General features: G+C 44.7%; 1 protein-coding gene across 1 annotated transcript; it reads right to left on the bottom strand.

Moving 5' to 3' along the window:
- Positions 1 to 2,853: 2,853 nt before the first annotated feature.
- On the bottom strand, positions 2,854 to 5,147 carry C1QTNF2 (C1q and TNF related 2). The gene is made up of 2 exons (XM_056865016.1): positions 4,904 to 5,147; positions 2,854 to 3,467 (listed from the first exon to the last, which is right to left on the bottom strand). Exons 1-2 carry the CDS (start codon positions 5,145 to 5,147, stop codon positions 2,854 to 2,856), a joined length of 858 nt encoding a protein of 285 aa, XP_056720994.1.
- Between the last annotated feature and the right edge of the window lie 11,376 nt (positions 5,148 to 16,523).

Genomic DNA, 16,523 nt, shown 5'->3' with positions numbered 1-16,523 from the left:
CAAAGATCTCCCGGTTCCTCCTGGGTTGCAAAAGCCATTGGAATTAGAATAGATTTCCAAATTCTCACTACCCCACCCCGGTAGCTACAGATTAATCCTTTTGTCACCTTTTGTCACCTGGGAACCTAGGAGGGGTAAACCCCCTCTCCCTGCCCCCAGAAAAATAGTATATCTGGGGTACCCCCAGCCCATTATGCCACCTTAGGTCTTTCCTGGCACCTTTGCCATTACTCTGTTGGTTTGGGTTTTGCACAGCCTGACCACGCACCCTCTCGCCTTGCTGGTCAAGTCCACAGGAACCCCTTGCCCCATCTTGCTCATTTTTCCACTCTGTCTTAGTCTACGTGAACTTGGACAACACCGCTTCAAGAAGGTAGATATCACCCCACCAACGATCCCTGCCACGTTGGCATCTGTGCTTGTACTCCTCTCTTTGAATTTCTTAGATTTCTCTGTATGTGTGTATGCAACACTGATTTGATTGAAAACTACATAAACTCTTTTTAATCTGGAATCCATTGCTTCTGTCTTTATTTAAAGGTCACAGTTATCGACTCTGGTATACAAAGGTTGCAATACCGCTATAGAAATAAATATTGTAATTTGCCATCTTGCTTGATAATTCCCCAAGTTAAAGGGCAATTTGGCTAACAAAGGGATGCCATAGAGGCCACTTAGGGTTGCCAGCTCCATGTTGGGAAACATCTGGAGACTTTGGGGGCGGAGCCTGAGGAGGGTGGGGTTTGGAGAGGGGAGGGACTTCAATGCCATAGAGTCCAATTGCCAAAGCGGCCATTTTCTCCAGGGGGACTGATCTTTGTCACCTGGAGATCAGTTGTAATAGCAGGAGATCTCCATCCACCACCTGGAGGCTGGCAACCCTAAGGCAACTAGGGTGGTAAACATTCAGGTGGGGCAGGGAGTTCTCCAGAGATCAACTGCGCTGTAGTAACTAGATTGTCAGGATTTAGAGCTAGCTGTGCCAGTGCGGTCCCTGAGTTTATCTGTCTTTTACTATTGCACTGTCAGAAAAGGGAAATCTCCCAATTTTTCATCTCCCCACCTCTGAAAGTGCTTGCAGACCTCCAGCTTGTTAAATATAAATGGTAAAATCTCTGGTCAGAGACCTTTTCTGTGTCCTGTATGGTTTCAGCATGTTATTGACATCATAAAAATGTGAAATAGCACAAGTGATAAATAGTGATTACTTTGTATAGAGGTACCGGTACACAGAGCTCAGCATAAAAAGAGACATGAAGATAACTGTCCTGTTTCCTGCTCAGCAAAGTCTGAAGTCTTTCTCTGGACTATAGATTCCTTAATAAGGCTTCAAACTTTTCTGAGTGATATAGCAGGATACAAGCCACAAGGAGTACCCCTCATTTTTTTTAAGTCACATGGGACCATGCAAATATTCCCCTTCAGAAAATGGAGCGGTGTTGATTGATAAACTCTTCTCTTTCTCTCGCCCTTCTCGGCTGTAAATTATTTGAATATTCAGAGTTTATTGACAAGGATTATTCTTCCAGGGGCTGAACACACTGAGATGAAAAGACGTGTAAATTTACTCGCAATTCAGATGTCATATAAAACCAGGGTTTAATCAACCATCATGTATCCTCTGAGAGAAAACCTTTTCCATTTGCAGAAGAGGTTGTGGCAATTTCTACCGACTCCTTTCTCCCAATGCAGACCCCCACTTTGCCCCTTAAGCTGCTCCTAAGGGTCCAAATGGTCTCAAGAACAAAATGGGTGGGGGGACAGTCGGCTGCAGCCAGAGGAGAAAGCCATCATTGGATGAATGGATACTAGGGTTGCTAGGAGGCTGGTTTTGGCGGGCAATTGCCCGCCAATCCACCCAGCTGCTCCAGAGTGGCAGTAGTGCTTGCGCGCAGCTGTGCGCACACAATGACATCACTTCAGGGTTTACCCCTGGAAGCGCCACATCGCCGCAGCTCCTTTAGCACTCAAATTTGGGAGGTTGAGTGCTAAAGCTGCCGCAGCGATGTGGTGCTTCCGGTGGTAAACCTGGAAGTAACGTCATCATGCACACGCTCACCCCATCCTCACCACCTAAAACCTCCCATCTATCGAGAGGGGGGACCTGGCAACCCTAATGGATACAGGTCTCTATGGTTAGTGTGGCTGTTGGAACACAGGCCGCTCCGCTATCTATGCTCACTTATCAAACTGGTATCCGAAACCATGGTCAAAGTTGGTTTATTAACCACAATTAGTCTTAACTATGATTTTGTGAGACATTAAGATGTGACTAACCTGTAGGGTTGCCAGTTTTGGGTTAGGAAATACCAGGAGATTTTGAGGATGGAGCCTGGGGAGGACAGGCATGGGGAGAGGAGGGGGTTCAGCCTCCAAAGCAGCCATTTTCTCTAGGGGAACTGATCTCTATAGTCTGGAGATCAGTTGTAATAGTGGGAGATCTCGAGGCTCCGCCTGAAGGTCGGCAACCAGAGTGGCTTTTCTTGGTTTGTTCCCAGTGCAGACTGGGGTGCCAGCCATGTCTCTGCAGGGGAGGAGGGGGAAAGAACGGAGGCAATAAAACCAAAATTTGAATGGTTGATGCAAACCAGCATTTGAGTGGCCTTCTGTAAGCCAAATCTTGGTTTCAACAAACTAACTGTAGTTAATATATCTGGGATCTGCGTTATGTCTGGACTGAGCCTTAGACTATTTATCTGGCTATCAGTATTGTAGGACCGACTTTGGGACACAGTCCATATTAATCTGGCCTGCCACTGCAGAAAGAGGGCTATTTCACAGCTGTATGTACATTGTAGCTATAACTTTTCCCACGCGCAGTTTCCTATTAGGATTTATTGGCAATGGAGTCTCTCATATTTCATTGATGTAATCCTGGTCGGCATATATCAGAAAGCCAGTAAAAAGGCTGTCTGTCCAGTAGGGATCGTAAAAGAGTCCATTCTGTTCTGAGTAGAAGATCTGCAGCCAGACCTCATCATCTTGTTTCAGAGAAAGAATAGTTGATCCGGAAGCTATGTCGTGGTTACCAGTGTTGGCATCAAACGTTTTTATCCGGTACTGTCCATTATGCACCAGCCCGATAGCCAAATGTTTATTGGCCAAAGTGATGTCATAGGTAAAGTAGTAGATGCCGGGGATACGGCATACAAATTTCCCACTGGAAGCGTTGTAATGTTCGCCTTCATTCATCAGGATCTTGTCAAACTTTATGGGCAGTCTTTCCCTTGGGTAGCTTTTGGTCACCGCAACGGAGAAGGCTGACTTGGCTTTACTGGCCCCACAGCTGCAGGGCCCTGGCAGCCCAATGTCCCCCCGCACTCCTTTGGGGCCTTTCTTTCCTGGTGCCCCATTTTTCCCAGGGTTTCCTTTGAGACCCTTTGGACCACGAGGACCAGCTTTGCCAATGGCTCCGGCTTGTCCCTTTGACCCTGGTTTGCCTGAGTTTCCTGCTTTGCCTTCTGGACCTAAGAGACAAATCAGCTTCAGTGAGTCTTCATATGAGTGATTTGGATGCAATATGTAATCATCTTTATACCTTTAGGGTGTTCTCTGGGTATCACTATGATGAAACATCACTGGACATTTTTCGTGATGGTAGACAGGAAGTACCCCAAAGAACAGATGCTTCCTATTGTGTTTTGAGCTATTGTCAACACTGGTTGTGCTGCCTGTGCTCATCCTAAATTGCCATCTCCAGCTTGGGAGTCCTGGAGATTTGGGGGTAGGTTTGCCAACCTCCAGGTGGTAGCTGGAGATCTCCTGCTACTGCAACTGATCTCCAGCCGACAGAGATCAGTTCACCTGGAGAAAACGGCCGCTTTGGCAATTGGACTGTATGGCTTTGAAGTCCTTCCCCTCTCCAAACCCTGCCCTCCTCAGGCTCCGCCCCCAAAATCACCAGGTATTTCCCAACCTGGAGCTGGCCACCTTATTTGGGGGTGGTGCACAGGGAGGGCAGAGTCTGAGGAGGGAAGGGAGCTCAAACATGATGCTATTCAATAGAATTGGCCCCCTGAAGCTGCTGTTTCCTCGAGGGGAACTGATCTGGATACCACTTGTAATTCTGGGAGAACTCCAGGCCCAACCTGGAGGCTGGTAACCCTAGCTCATCCTGCTAGAAAATCAGAATACATCAACATCCTGTACACAGAGAATGGAACCTTTTAAAGAAGGCAAAGAATGTTTACATTAGGATAAGGAATGCCACTACTAGCAGAACGGATCTGCAGGATCCAACCCAATAAATTCCCTCCCAATAAAACCACAATTGAAAACAAACAAGTCAAATTACAAAGAAGCAAATAATCTTCTGAAGCCATTTCCCCCTCCTTATCCAAAAGAATGCCTAAACAAAACTGTTTTACCTCCCATGGGAAAGGAGAGAGGGGGCCAGGTGAGGGTTGCCAACCTCCAGGTGGTGGCTGGAGATCTCCTGCTATTACAACTGATCTCCAGCCGACAGAGATCAGTTCACCTGGAGAAAATGGCTGCTTTGGCAATTGGACTCTATGGCATTGAAGTCCCTCCCCTCCCCAAACCCCTCCCTCCTCAGGCTCCGCCCCAAAAACCTCCCACCGGTGGTGAAGAGAGACCTGGAAACTCTAGGCCAGCTGGACTTCTCTGGGGAAGGTATGCTAATGTGTAATAGTAACTGCAGACAAGTTCCTATCCCACTTTACCACCTGCCTCCGTTTGGATTGTTATGGTACTTGGAAGAGGACTCCCAATGGTTATTTTAGCAGGTGGATGGTGGTGGTGTTCTTTAGAATTTGGTGGTGCAGATGCTTCTTTTTTTAAAAGCCCCCTATTTCGTTCTTCATTTGGCGGATGCAGGTTTCCCTGCAGTTTGTAAATTCCGGCTGTGATAAAGAGAGAGATGTAAAAGGGCGCAGTCACTTACCTTCTTCTCCCACCTCTCCTTTCTCCCCATCCTTTCCATCCTGTCCATCTCTTCCTGGGAAGCCCATCCTTCCCATAGTCCCAGGAGAACCAGGAGGTCCTGACGGTCCCGGAAGGCCTTGTGGCCCTGGCATGCTGCAGACAAGTTGCCGGGAGCCTTTCTGGTTTTCTGCTTTGACAAAGCTACTGAGAAGATGATCAGCGATGCAAGGCACAGTCCAGACAAACAGAACCAGGAAGATCATGATGGAGCCTGTAAAAAAATAAAGAGGAGGGGGGGCTGTTATAACAGCAGACGTGTATGGCACCTTTAGGTCACATATGGTTACCAGCTTCAGGTTGGTAAATACCTGGAGATTTTTGGGGTAGAGCCTGAGGGGGAAGGGGTTTGGGGAGGGGAGAGACTTCAAGGTCATAGAGTCCAATTGCCAAAGTGGTAGGGTTGCCAACTGCCAGGCTGTAGCAGGAGATCTCCTGCTAATTCAACTGATCAGCCGATAGAGATCAGTTCACCTGGAGAAAAAGGCTTGATTGAGTTATGTTGGGGAGAGGGGGAGGTTTGCCCAAGTTGGGAGGCTCCTTTATTGTCCTGCACACCTGGGCCTTTTCTGATAGTCAAAAAGGTGTGGGGCAGCTTTGGAGTCTGAATAGGGCTTTGATGAATGTTTCTGTGGGCTACTCCCTGCCGGGGTGCCCTGGGACAACCTCTGTCTAGTACCAGGCCTTTGGCAGCCATGTCAGAGAGGTTTCTGGAGAGGGCATATATAAGGGTCCCTGTGGGGAAATTTGTTTGCTGGGTATCAGTGGCAGATATCCAAATGAAAGGGAACATGGAATGTGGGACAGAATCGGGTTTCAGTTGGGACACCAAAGCATATAGCAGGTGCATATAGCAGACCTGCCGCTTTGGGGGAGACAGACACTCCAATCCATGCGTTTAACACCTGCCTACTGGGCAGAAATCAACAGGTGCAGCTTTTCCTCATATTGCATCTCCATCATGGGAAATAAGGTTCTTTTGTTGATTTCTGCCCATTAAGCCGCTTCTTAGTCCATAAAACAGAGCACACTTTTTCTGCTCTTCATTTTTGGGTTCTTTCCTTGGGCGTTTCTTCATCTTGAAATTTAAGAACTGCCTTGATGGTAAGTTCATATCTGGAAATAAACGTGAGGGTTTGGAGGGGTCCGTGCACTATAACTCATAGTGCATGCGTTTAAAATCCCTTGTTTTTAAATGCATTCTCTGAGCTGTAGAGAAGGGAGGAGGGTTAGCTCCAGTAATATAACATTAGAAAACAAACTGTCATCACTTCCCAAGCCTGCCCTCAGATCTGGGGAAACCGGGACTCTATGGAATGACGTGTGCATGGTATATGGGATGGGGATAAAGCAAACGCAGTCAGCGCATCATTTGATGTGGGACTTCAGATCACTTACTGGAGAAATGTGTTGTAAATTATTGCTGTTCAAAGAGCCCATCTGTTTGGGAATGTACATGATTAAGAACATGGAAAAGGAAAAGAGAGTGAGGAAGAGAAATAAATCTCTGACAACCTCCGATTATAGCCTATTTTTTTGGTCCCCTCTTTGTATTCATATTGAATGACTGCTGTCCAAAGTAGGACACTGGATACCAAACCCCCTGACTGGAGAGGGTTCAATGTTATGGTTGCCAACCTCCAGATGGTAGCTGGAGATCTCCCGCTATTACAACTGATTTATGCTGGCCAATGGCCGTAAAAATAAATGGAAATTACAACTGATCTCCAGGAGACAGAGATCAGTTCCCCTGGAGAAAATGGCCGCTTTGGAAGGTAGACTCTATATGGCATTATCCCCGTTGAAGACCCTCCCGTCACCAATCCTGCCCTCCTCAGGGTCCGGTCCACCCTCAAAATCTCCAGGTATTTCCCAAACTGGAGCTGTCAACCCTATTCAATATCCATCTCTGTCATAATCTTAATGAGGGAAATCTGGGTTCTGATCAATCTCAGCAAATTCACATCTGGCTCTTTTCAGAGGGAAGGCTTTGCTTCAGCCAAGGCTCACAATTGGGCCTCAGCCCCCAAATCTGGTTCAAATACGAGAGCTGAAAGCTGTAAATAAGAATACAGCTCCTCTGGGCAGGTGCAAAGTATCTCCCTCCCCCTTCACTGCTGAGCAACTGCAGCCAGGCCTCACAGATTCATGACCAGGATGTCTGGGTCAGAGGATATGAATTCCAGACCCGGCTCCCTTTTTAAAGTGTTGTTACCAGAATAAATGAGCTCCAGATCTATTCCCTCTACAGTACCTTCCACATTTACAACTTCCACATTTATAATACACAGAGCCATGCAATTAATCCCTGGCTATGGTACCATCTGCTGTTCCCCAAAGGAGTTTTCTTTCCTATGCCAGACAAACAAAAAGGATCAGATTTCACCCAGAAGCAGGGTTGCTTAGAGCCATCAAGGGCCCCCAAACAAAGACCACCCCCTCCAGATCTAACTCAAACACCATAGGAGTAATTTGCCAAGAGCTTTGAGCCCCAAGGTGACTACAGACTCTTTATTTTTGTCTGCCAAGTCCCTTTCTCTTGGCAGCTCTGTCCAGGATTGCTTATGAGTAGTAGTATGACATCCTCTCTTTGGTCTCAGAACACCAAAATAACTTTTGGGCGATTAATCGGCACACTGCAGATTCAAACACCATTAAAATCTTATTCCTGAACTGGGGATTGGGCAGGTCCCCTTTCCCCCCAGGATTATCAACCTCAAGTGGGGGTTGGAATTATCCTGGACTTACAACTGTCTCCAGGAGGAAAAGGCAGCTTTGAAGGATGGGCTGCATGGCATCTCGCCTCTGCTGAGCTCTTTCCTCTTCCCAAATGCCGTCCTTCCCAGGCACCGTCCCCAAATCTCCAGCAATTTCCCAAGGGGGATGTTGTCAACCCTGCACCCCACAGCTCAAAATGTAACATAGGTATTTCACAAGGGCACCTATACTTATGGAGAGCTGAACTGGGCAGTCTCTTCTCTTTAAAGAAAAGAACTGGGCCATGTGGTTTTATGTGTAGGGTTGCCAGCCTCCAGGTAGTGTATAACACAGTGATTTACTTATTACATGCTACATAACAACAACCAACACAGAAAGTGTACAGTGCAAATCACAAACATATTCTCAACATTACAAAATGACAAGCAAGACAGAATACAAAAGTCCTTGTATAGAGGTAAGTCTAAAGTAAAAAATCACTGCAAAATTCAGTATATTCTTTCTGTAATTCTTTCTTGTTTTTGCTTTTTTGCAGGTATCTTCATATATTCAACTGAATCATATTGGAACACCAAAATCAGCCCAATGGGACTCTGTGACATGGAAACATAGTCCAGATTAACTATCACGCTTTCACCACATAAAGTGGCGTCTTCAGCCAATACTTCAAGCTTGGTTTTTCAAAGAATGATTTTATAAAGATCATAGGGTGCTTCTCCTACGGTAAATTACCTTCAGCAGAGGCGCCCTAAGATTGGACTGATTTTGGTGTTCCAATATGATTCAGTTGAATATATGAAGATACTTGCAAAACAGCAAAAACAAGAAAGAATTACAGAAAGAATATACTGAATTTTGCAGTGATTTTGTACTTTAGACTTACCTCTATACAAGGACTTTTGTATTCTGTCTTGCTTGTCATTTTGTAATGTTGAGAATATGTTTGTGATTTGCACTGTACACTTTCTGTGTTGGTTGTTGTTATGTAGCATGTAATAAGTAAACCATTGTGTTCTGTCTTGCTTGTCATTTTGTAATGTTGAGAATACACATAATACACATAAATTGTCAGTTGCATTTTTTCCAAGAAACGAATCTGTTTAAAACGGTGCCCCTGAGGCCAGTTCTGCGCCCCTCTGAGGTCTGCGCCCCTAGGCGACCGCCCGGTTCGCCTAATGGGAGCGCCGGCCTTGTGTGCAGCCTTTGAGACTGGAAAGGAAGTCACTGTCTGGTGGAATTCAGCAGGAGACTAGTGCACAGCCATACCAAGAAGGAACTTGGCCTCTTGTCCCTCGATCCAGTTCAAAACCTCGGAACTCAGCCGCAGGGCTTCCGTTGCCATTGAGCCTGCTGAGATTCTCTGAGGCTGTTCTGATTAAAACTTTCTCTGCATTGCATCAGCAGTAAGAGAAAACGCTTTGCCCGGTTTGCACAGGCAGCTCTCTTAGATGGACCTCAGCAGTGCCTCCCCTGCTTGTTTAACTTGCTATGGTCCCACTGAAAGTTTCTATACAACCTTTACCAGTTTGACCTTGCACATTTTGCTTAGAAGAAGAAGAGTTGGTTTTTATATGCCAACTTTCTCTGCCACTTAAGGAAGAATCAAACCGGCTTACAATCGCCTTCTCTTCCCCTCCCCACAACAGACACCCTGTGAGGTAGGTGAGGCTGAGAGAGCTGTGACTAGCCCAAGATCACCCAGCTGGCTTCCTGTGTAGGAGTGGGGAAACAAATCCAGTTCACCAGATTAGCGTCCGTCACTCATTTGGAGGAGTGGGGAATCAAACTCGGTTCTCCAGATCAGATTCCACCGCTCCAAACCACCGCTCTTAGCCACTACACCACACTGGCTCTTAGGAATAAGTCCCACTGAACTTACTGGAAGTTACTTGCAAGTAAATTTGCTTAGAATCATGGCTACAAACCCCAAGTTTTTTTTTAATAAAGAAGGTATTACTCACAAGCACAAATCCCTTCAACGGGATCTGACAGCCAGCAGGGAAACCGGTGACTCTCAGACAGATGATTCCCTGCAGAGCATCGTCTTTGTCCAGTTGAGTGCCGTTCCTAGCTGCAAAGCACTCCCTTGAAACAGGCTGGAAACATTCTGGAAGGTCTCAGTCAAGTTTGTGAAAGTGGGTGCCTTTCATTTGCGTTCCCCCTTCCTTGCAACAGCTTCAGATTTTGGCTCAGCTTGGCCTGAGGCATATTTTGATTATTGCGTAATGTGTTTGAGCTTCTGCCTCACGTCACGTGAGATAGGGAAGAAAACTTCACGCACATGTGGCCCGAATGCTTGGAAAGCTCCAGATACTTGGCAAAAATCCCTCCCCTCCTTTGTGGAGCTCAAAAGGCTTAAAGAGATCAGGCTTTATTCAGCATCTGCCACAAAGTACGGCTGAGCTGATGTTAGCTTGATGGCTGACCTGGTGTCCTGAGGGCTGGATCTGGCCCTTGACAACCGTGCCAAATGTTAATCAGGGTGTGGTAAAGAGTTTGCTTACAGTTCTACTCCCAAGGAAAGGGAAACATATTTTCAAATTGAGCTGTTCTACATTTCTAACTCGTATAGTTTTTCGATGCAACGTCCCAGCTATACCCCAGTATGTATGCTTTAAATGAATTGCTGTAAACTGATCCTGAATACAAGTGAGGCAAGATGGAGCCTATACCCAGGGAATGTGCTCTTTACCACCTGCAAGTCAACCAGGGCCTGCTCTCTGTGTGGCACAGGGAAGCCAGAAGGCATAGCCTTGATTTCCCCCTTATCTACCACTCTGCTAGGTACAGAATCAGTCAGCATGACTAGTGGCTGTCACTTAGAGGAGGGCAGGGAGCTGTTCCCGTTGGCAGCAGAGGATAGGACTTACAATAATGGGTTTACTTTATGGGCAGAAAGATACCAGCTGGATATTAGGATTATTTTTTTTTTACAGTAAGAGTAGTTTAGCAGTTGAATCGGCTGCCGAGAGGTGGTGAGCAACCCCTCACTGGCAGTCTTCAAGCAGCGGTTGGATGAACATTTCTCAGGGATGCCTTAGGCTGATCCTGCATTGAGCAAGGGGGGGTTGGACTAGATGGCCTGTAGGGCCCCTCCCAACTCTATGGTTCTAGGTAGCAAATGCAACACAGACATATACAGGTAACGTTGTTGCTTGATGTGTTCCTAAGCAGCACATCTGTCTGCACACACATTTCCTTTCCTTCTAACCTCGATTCATAACTCTTGAGCTTAATTCTAAATCTATTGTTTAAGGGATAAAAGGACTGAGATAAATTTTGCCACTGCCAATGTAACCTTAGGATTGCTGTCACTTAATAAATAAGGTATTAGCTCAGACACAGAGTTATTAGTCCGATCTGTTAGAAGAGTAATAATGTATTTTAGATCCTCATAAAAACAACATTCCATGCCCACATATGCTAGAGAATCAATAGAACCAGAAGAACTTGGGCAGGTCCTTTCTGAATATGGTAGGTTCATGTACCTCCCTTGCATAACCATAGACCTTTTGTAAAAGTCAAGAATCCATTCCCAGAATAGAATCATTGAGTTGGAAGGGACCATCAGGGTCATCTAGTCCAACCCCCTTCACAATGCAGGAAATTCACAGCGACCTCCTCCCACACCCCCAGTGATCCCTACTCCACGCCCAGAATATGGCAACCCCCCCTCCAGGATCCCTGGCCAATCCGGCCTGGAGGAAAATTGCTTCCTGACCCCAAAGTGGCAATCGGTGCCACCCTGGGCATGCAAGAAAGGGCCAAGGGAGCAAAACACTGATGCAAACCTTCCTGCCCTCCCTCTCATGCTCTGCCTAAGGTCATAGAATCAGCATTGCCAACAGATGGCCATCTAGCCTCTGCTTAAAAACCTCCAGGGAAGGAGAACCCACCACCTCCCGAGGAAGCCTGTTCCACTGAGGAACCACCCTGTCAGAAAGTCTCCCTAATGTTTAGCTGGAATAAAAAAGGTACCTTGATATCTGGGAAGCGATATGATCTATATCCTGCTGCATTGACTTTGACCTAGCATTTTTATAATGGGAAGGTAGAAAACACGGGAAAATGTTACGTGGTGAGCAGTTCCAGGAGCAGTGCTGCTGGGGATGGTTTCATTTGGGAGAGTGAGCAAACACTGGAGACCCTTGGTATTGCTTTATTTACAAACATACAGGTAAAGCATAGCTTTGAAAATGTAATCCTAGTACAAAAAGCCGCCTTGAGTCATGTTAACTACGGTAAGTTGTTTGAAGCCCAAAGCATCTCATGGATACTTGCATAATTCACACGGGGCTAATAATTGCTCATTTCACACACAGAGACAGTGTTGCCCATCATTGGCTGACACCCATTAGTAATAGAGCTACTAGATTGGCATCCAGTAGCAGCTTAGATATGAACAAGGTTTTTGAGGTTTGAGCTTTCAAGAGACAAAGCTCCCTTTGTCAGATATGAGCTGGAATAGAAACCTCTGAGTTGTTATGGCAGTCAATTGGGAGGGGGGTTGCAAAGAAGGGACTTGGGATTTATGGATACCATGTGTATCATAATCAGTTTGATTAGAGCTGAAATACTTGGAGGCAGAAAATTAGCAACCTTAGTGAGATAAGGATCCGATGTCCCTATTCAGCCCTGGGGTTCCCCCCCATTGTTCTGAACTTGTGAATTAAGTTAAAACTAGAAATCTCACGTTGTAATCTCCCTTTGAAGCTTCTATTTAAAGTCAACAATGGAATGACCTGGAAGATTAAAATATTCTCCCAGTGGTTTTTGAGTGCTGCGGTTTTGTAACATCAGATTTATGTTTTTGGTTTTTTTTTGTAGGGACTGACCTGTTTGTCAGATGTAGAGAATGGAAGGGCAATGCTGACATTTGAAGGCATATATAATGTTGCAAGATAACAAGCGAATGAACCTGAGATGGTATGGTAGTAGTATTACTAATTACAATTACCAATTACGAAGAACTATTTTGCCACTTACATGTGAAGGAAAAACAGTGAATTCCTGGACAATTGATCAAAGCCAGTATAGATAAGAGGCACTTAGCATTGCACTGAGAAACAAACAGGATGAAGCAAAAGGAAAGCATTTGTTAAAAGTTAACTTTGTAGTACAGCTCCAGATGCATTTTCCAGAAATTAACCAAAACCAAGTATTATGAGATATAAAACCACAAAATAATGACCACAACGAACATTAGCTTTTTTAAAAATAAAAAGGACTTAGAACCATAACTTTCAAGATAGCAGAGGGTTTTGCAGAGAACAATAAATATTTGTAATATTATGCAGAAGGAGGGACTGATCCAAAGTTTAGATGTAGGACAATGGAACCTGTGAATCTGGGTAGGTCAAATGCTTATTTGGGAATGCAGCTTCTTCCATTTCTGCATGTGCATTTGCCCTGGAAGCATCTCACTTTGGAGCAGATGGCACAAGAACTGGGCTTGGACCAGGAAACAGCATATATCCCTTTGGAGGGCAGTCCCTGAATTTGGGGTCATACAATTTGTGGTGGGTCCAAACCTGATTTTGGGGTTCAGAGCTTTTAAATTATCCTGAGTATTTGTAATTGGATTCACACATTTGGAACTGGGAACCAACTTCAGCCTCCTGTGTGCTTCTCTCTCTTTCACCCCCTCTTCCTGCTTACCTGGGGGGGGGGGGCACCTTCTCCAGCACAGTTGTGTCTCCATTGAGAAAATATCCATAGTCATTAAAGAACATTAACATCCCTTTGTCAAAGGCTCCAGACCCCTTAGGCCAAACACATTTACAACATATTCCTGGAGGAGGGAGGGGTGATGCTTAAGAGACAGGAAAGTTGACATAACTTTGTTTAGAAGAATGTTAGTGAATCCTGCATGTTTTTCTCTCTCTCTGTGTAAATGCTGCCCCCACTTTCATGTTGGCTACTTCCTTCTTCTCTTTTACATTTTTCCATCTGTTTTTATAGCCTGTATTGTTGGGTCTTGGTGAACCTGCCCAACTACTCCTGCAGCTGGCAGTACTGTTTCTCCGCAGTACAGGGTTATTGTTCTTTGTAGAAAGGAGAATATGTGAATGTTGAATCGCTGTTTGCTTATTGTGTGCTCCAGGACATGAAGGAGCAGGGGCTTGTTTGCACTTAAAATGTCATGCTAAACCACATGTTGTAAAGCTCCTTTAATCTACCGGCTGTACTAAACAAGCCTTAATTTGTGCATAATCCCCATCAGTTTGCTTCTTGCCTCCTCCTCTGCCTCACAGCAGCATCCTGGGATGCGATCTGACATGCCCTTGCATTGCCGAGCTGCTTTCAAAGTGTCACTTTGTAGACCATTGAGTTGCAGGCTCAAATTCAGGTGCATGCCTGGACTCACTCAGATGCTGCAAGGGGAGGAGAAGACGCTTCTGGTTTCTCTCCTGCCCCACTTTTGCCAGTAGAAACAATGGGGGGGGGGGGGAGGGCTGCTGCCATTTCTACTATTGAAAGGGAAACCCAGCTCTTCCTCCCTTTCGCTGAGTCTGGTCATGCACTAGGGTTGCCAACCTCCAGGTACTAGCTGGAGATGTCCTGCTACTACAATTGCTCTCCAGCCGATAGAGATCATTTCACCTGGAGAAAATGGCTGCTTTGGCAATTGGACTCTATGGCATCGAAGTCCCTCCCCTCTCAACCCCACCTTCTTCAGGCTCCACTCCCAAATCCCCAGGTATTTCCCAACCCAGAGCTGGCAACCCTATCGCACACCCATGACCAACATATGTCAGGTGTATTTAGTATTTGAGTCCTTAGTATTGGTCAGCCACAGTAAGGGGGAGGGAGAAGAGAACCAAAACAAAGTGGATTTACATAGGGGTTTGGCTTTCTGTTGACCGGCTCTCTTCTCAAACTCCTAGCTTCTTTGGTCTCAGAACCCACAAATCTCTTGTGCAATACCAGCTATATTTGTTACTTGAATACTGTACATTCTATGCTTGTCCTTGTTTGTTTGCGCAGCATCCCTAGAGAGAATGGATTGAGAACGGTTTTTATTAGCAAAACAGTATTGTACACTTAGACTGCATTTGGTTGGGAAGCCAGATTCTGGCTGCTCCATTTGGACCAACTTTACAGCTAAAACGCTGTGTATCAAACAGACAAGGACTAAATTATGATTTAAAAAAAAACACTGAAAAAGGATAAAGCTCGTATAATGCCCAACAACCCTTAAAGGGATAGCCTAGAACATAGATATTTATTGATACGGTCTATTTGACCAGGCAAAGGTTAATATATAAAATTATCTGACTTAATAAAACAGCCTAGAATGGAATTAGGGACTCATTTTTTAACTGCCATTTGCCGACAATGTTATGTACCAATACGTTGTGCAGTACATAAGGACAGACCGTGCTCAACTCCTGCTGCCATTTTTATTTTTAAAAAGGATGTTAGGAAACAAAACTTAAATGTCGATATCCACGTTAGCCAGTGGAATAGATCTGCACAAGGAGCTAAGTGGGAGGAGTGAGTGAGGGAAGTATAGAATTTTAATGTTTTTGATTTAATAAGAGCACAAAAATATATATAAAGGTATACGTTTATTATTTGTTAATTAATATTTGTAGGCTGTAGTTACCTATATAAGCCAGTAGGGAACAGTAGATCCTAAAGTTTGTCTCAGTGCATGATACAAGGTGTTAGAGTGAGCTCATATTGTGTAATGGGGCGTTTACAATCTATGTAAAATGAAATTTAATCAAACAAAGAATTCTAGAAGTGTATAAATATCTCTCCATTTTGTATAATAATTCAGAAGTGTGGTTTCAGGTCAGGAGACCCATATTCTCTCTTATGTTGGCATAAATAAATAAATATACCTCTTGCTTCTAAAGAAAAAACCTAAGTCGTCCCTTGTTCTCGGCGGATCTGTGCCAGGGAATAGGGGAATGCTTTTGCATCTAACAGGAGGGGCAAGCAGTAAAAATGAAAGCGAAACCTTTTGAGCAGAATATTCCACAAGTCTTGGGATCTTTGTGTGTATAGCCTGAGGTTTATCATGTTATTCTCTCCCTGGAGGAGAAAACCTATAATGGCAGCAGGCCGTAAAAGAGTGTAGAAAATATGATTTAAATGTAGTCTTACTGACAAGTTTTTTTAAATATTTACATTGATTTGATTTAAATCAAATTTACCCTGGAAGTGGGCTTTAGAGAATGAACAGTTGCGCCACAATAATTCTGCAAGGCTAAGATAATTCTGCAAGACAGATAATTCTGTATCTGTCCATAAAAGCAAAGGAATTGCAGCTCTCAAACATTTTTTTTTAAATCTCAGGATTCTAAAAAACATACCACAATGCTGTAGGCAGGTATTACTTTAGGATACATGGCAACTTTGATGATATGCTGAATGCAAGTCCACTTTAAGCCCCAAAAGAAGTCAGGAAATTTCCCAAGGAAAGAATGTAATTGGCAAAAAAATTGCTGATAGCTGAGCCTTGGAATCTCAAGAAAAAGCAAGGTCAGAATATAATTTGGTACAGTACCCTATCACATGTCTTGGGACTCTAGCCCAGCTACAGTATAGCAATATTAGACAGCACATTTCATAGCTGTAACTAAAGACCACATGTCAATTTGCTCCCCCCCACAGTGTACATGCACAGCCTGCACATGGGCAGTGTGTATGTGGGAATTGCTTGGGAATGTCCTTTTATGCCCTGCTTTGTGCATAGCGGTGGATAGATGCAGTGAAAGACTGGATCATCTTAAATGTGTTGCAGGATGTTTTGGGAGAGGATAATAGTGTGACAGTTATCATTTTTAGAAAAAGAACAGCTCTTTGAACTATAAGTTTCGAACGATAAGTACAATTCTGATGAGTTTTAATTT

This window comes from Euleptes europaea, chromosome 1 (assembly GCF_029931775.1).
Source record: "Euleptes europaea isolate rEulEur1 chromosome 1, rEulEur1.hap1, whole genome shotgun sequence".
NCBI classification, from domain to species: domain Eukaryota; kingdom Metazoa; phylum Chordata; class Lepidosauria; order Squamata; family Sphaerodactylidae; genus Euleptes; species Euleptes europaea.
Note: the sequence above shows the minus strand (reverse complement) of the source record. Positions and strands in the feature narration are given on the sequence as shown.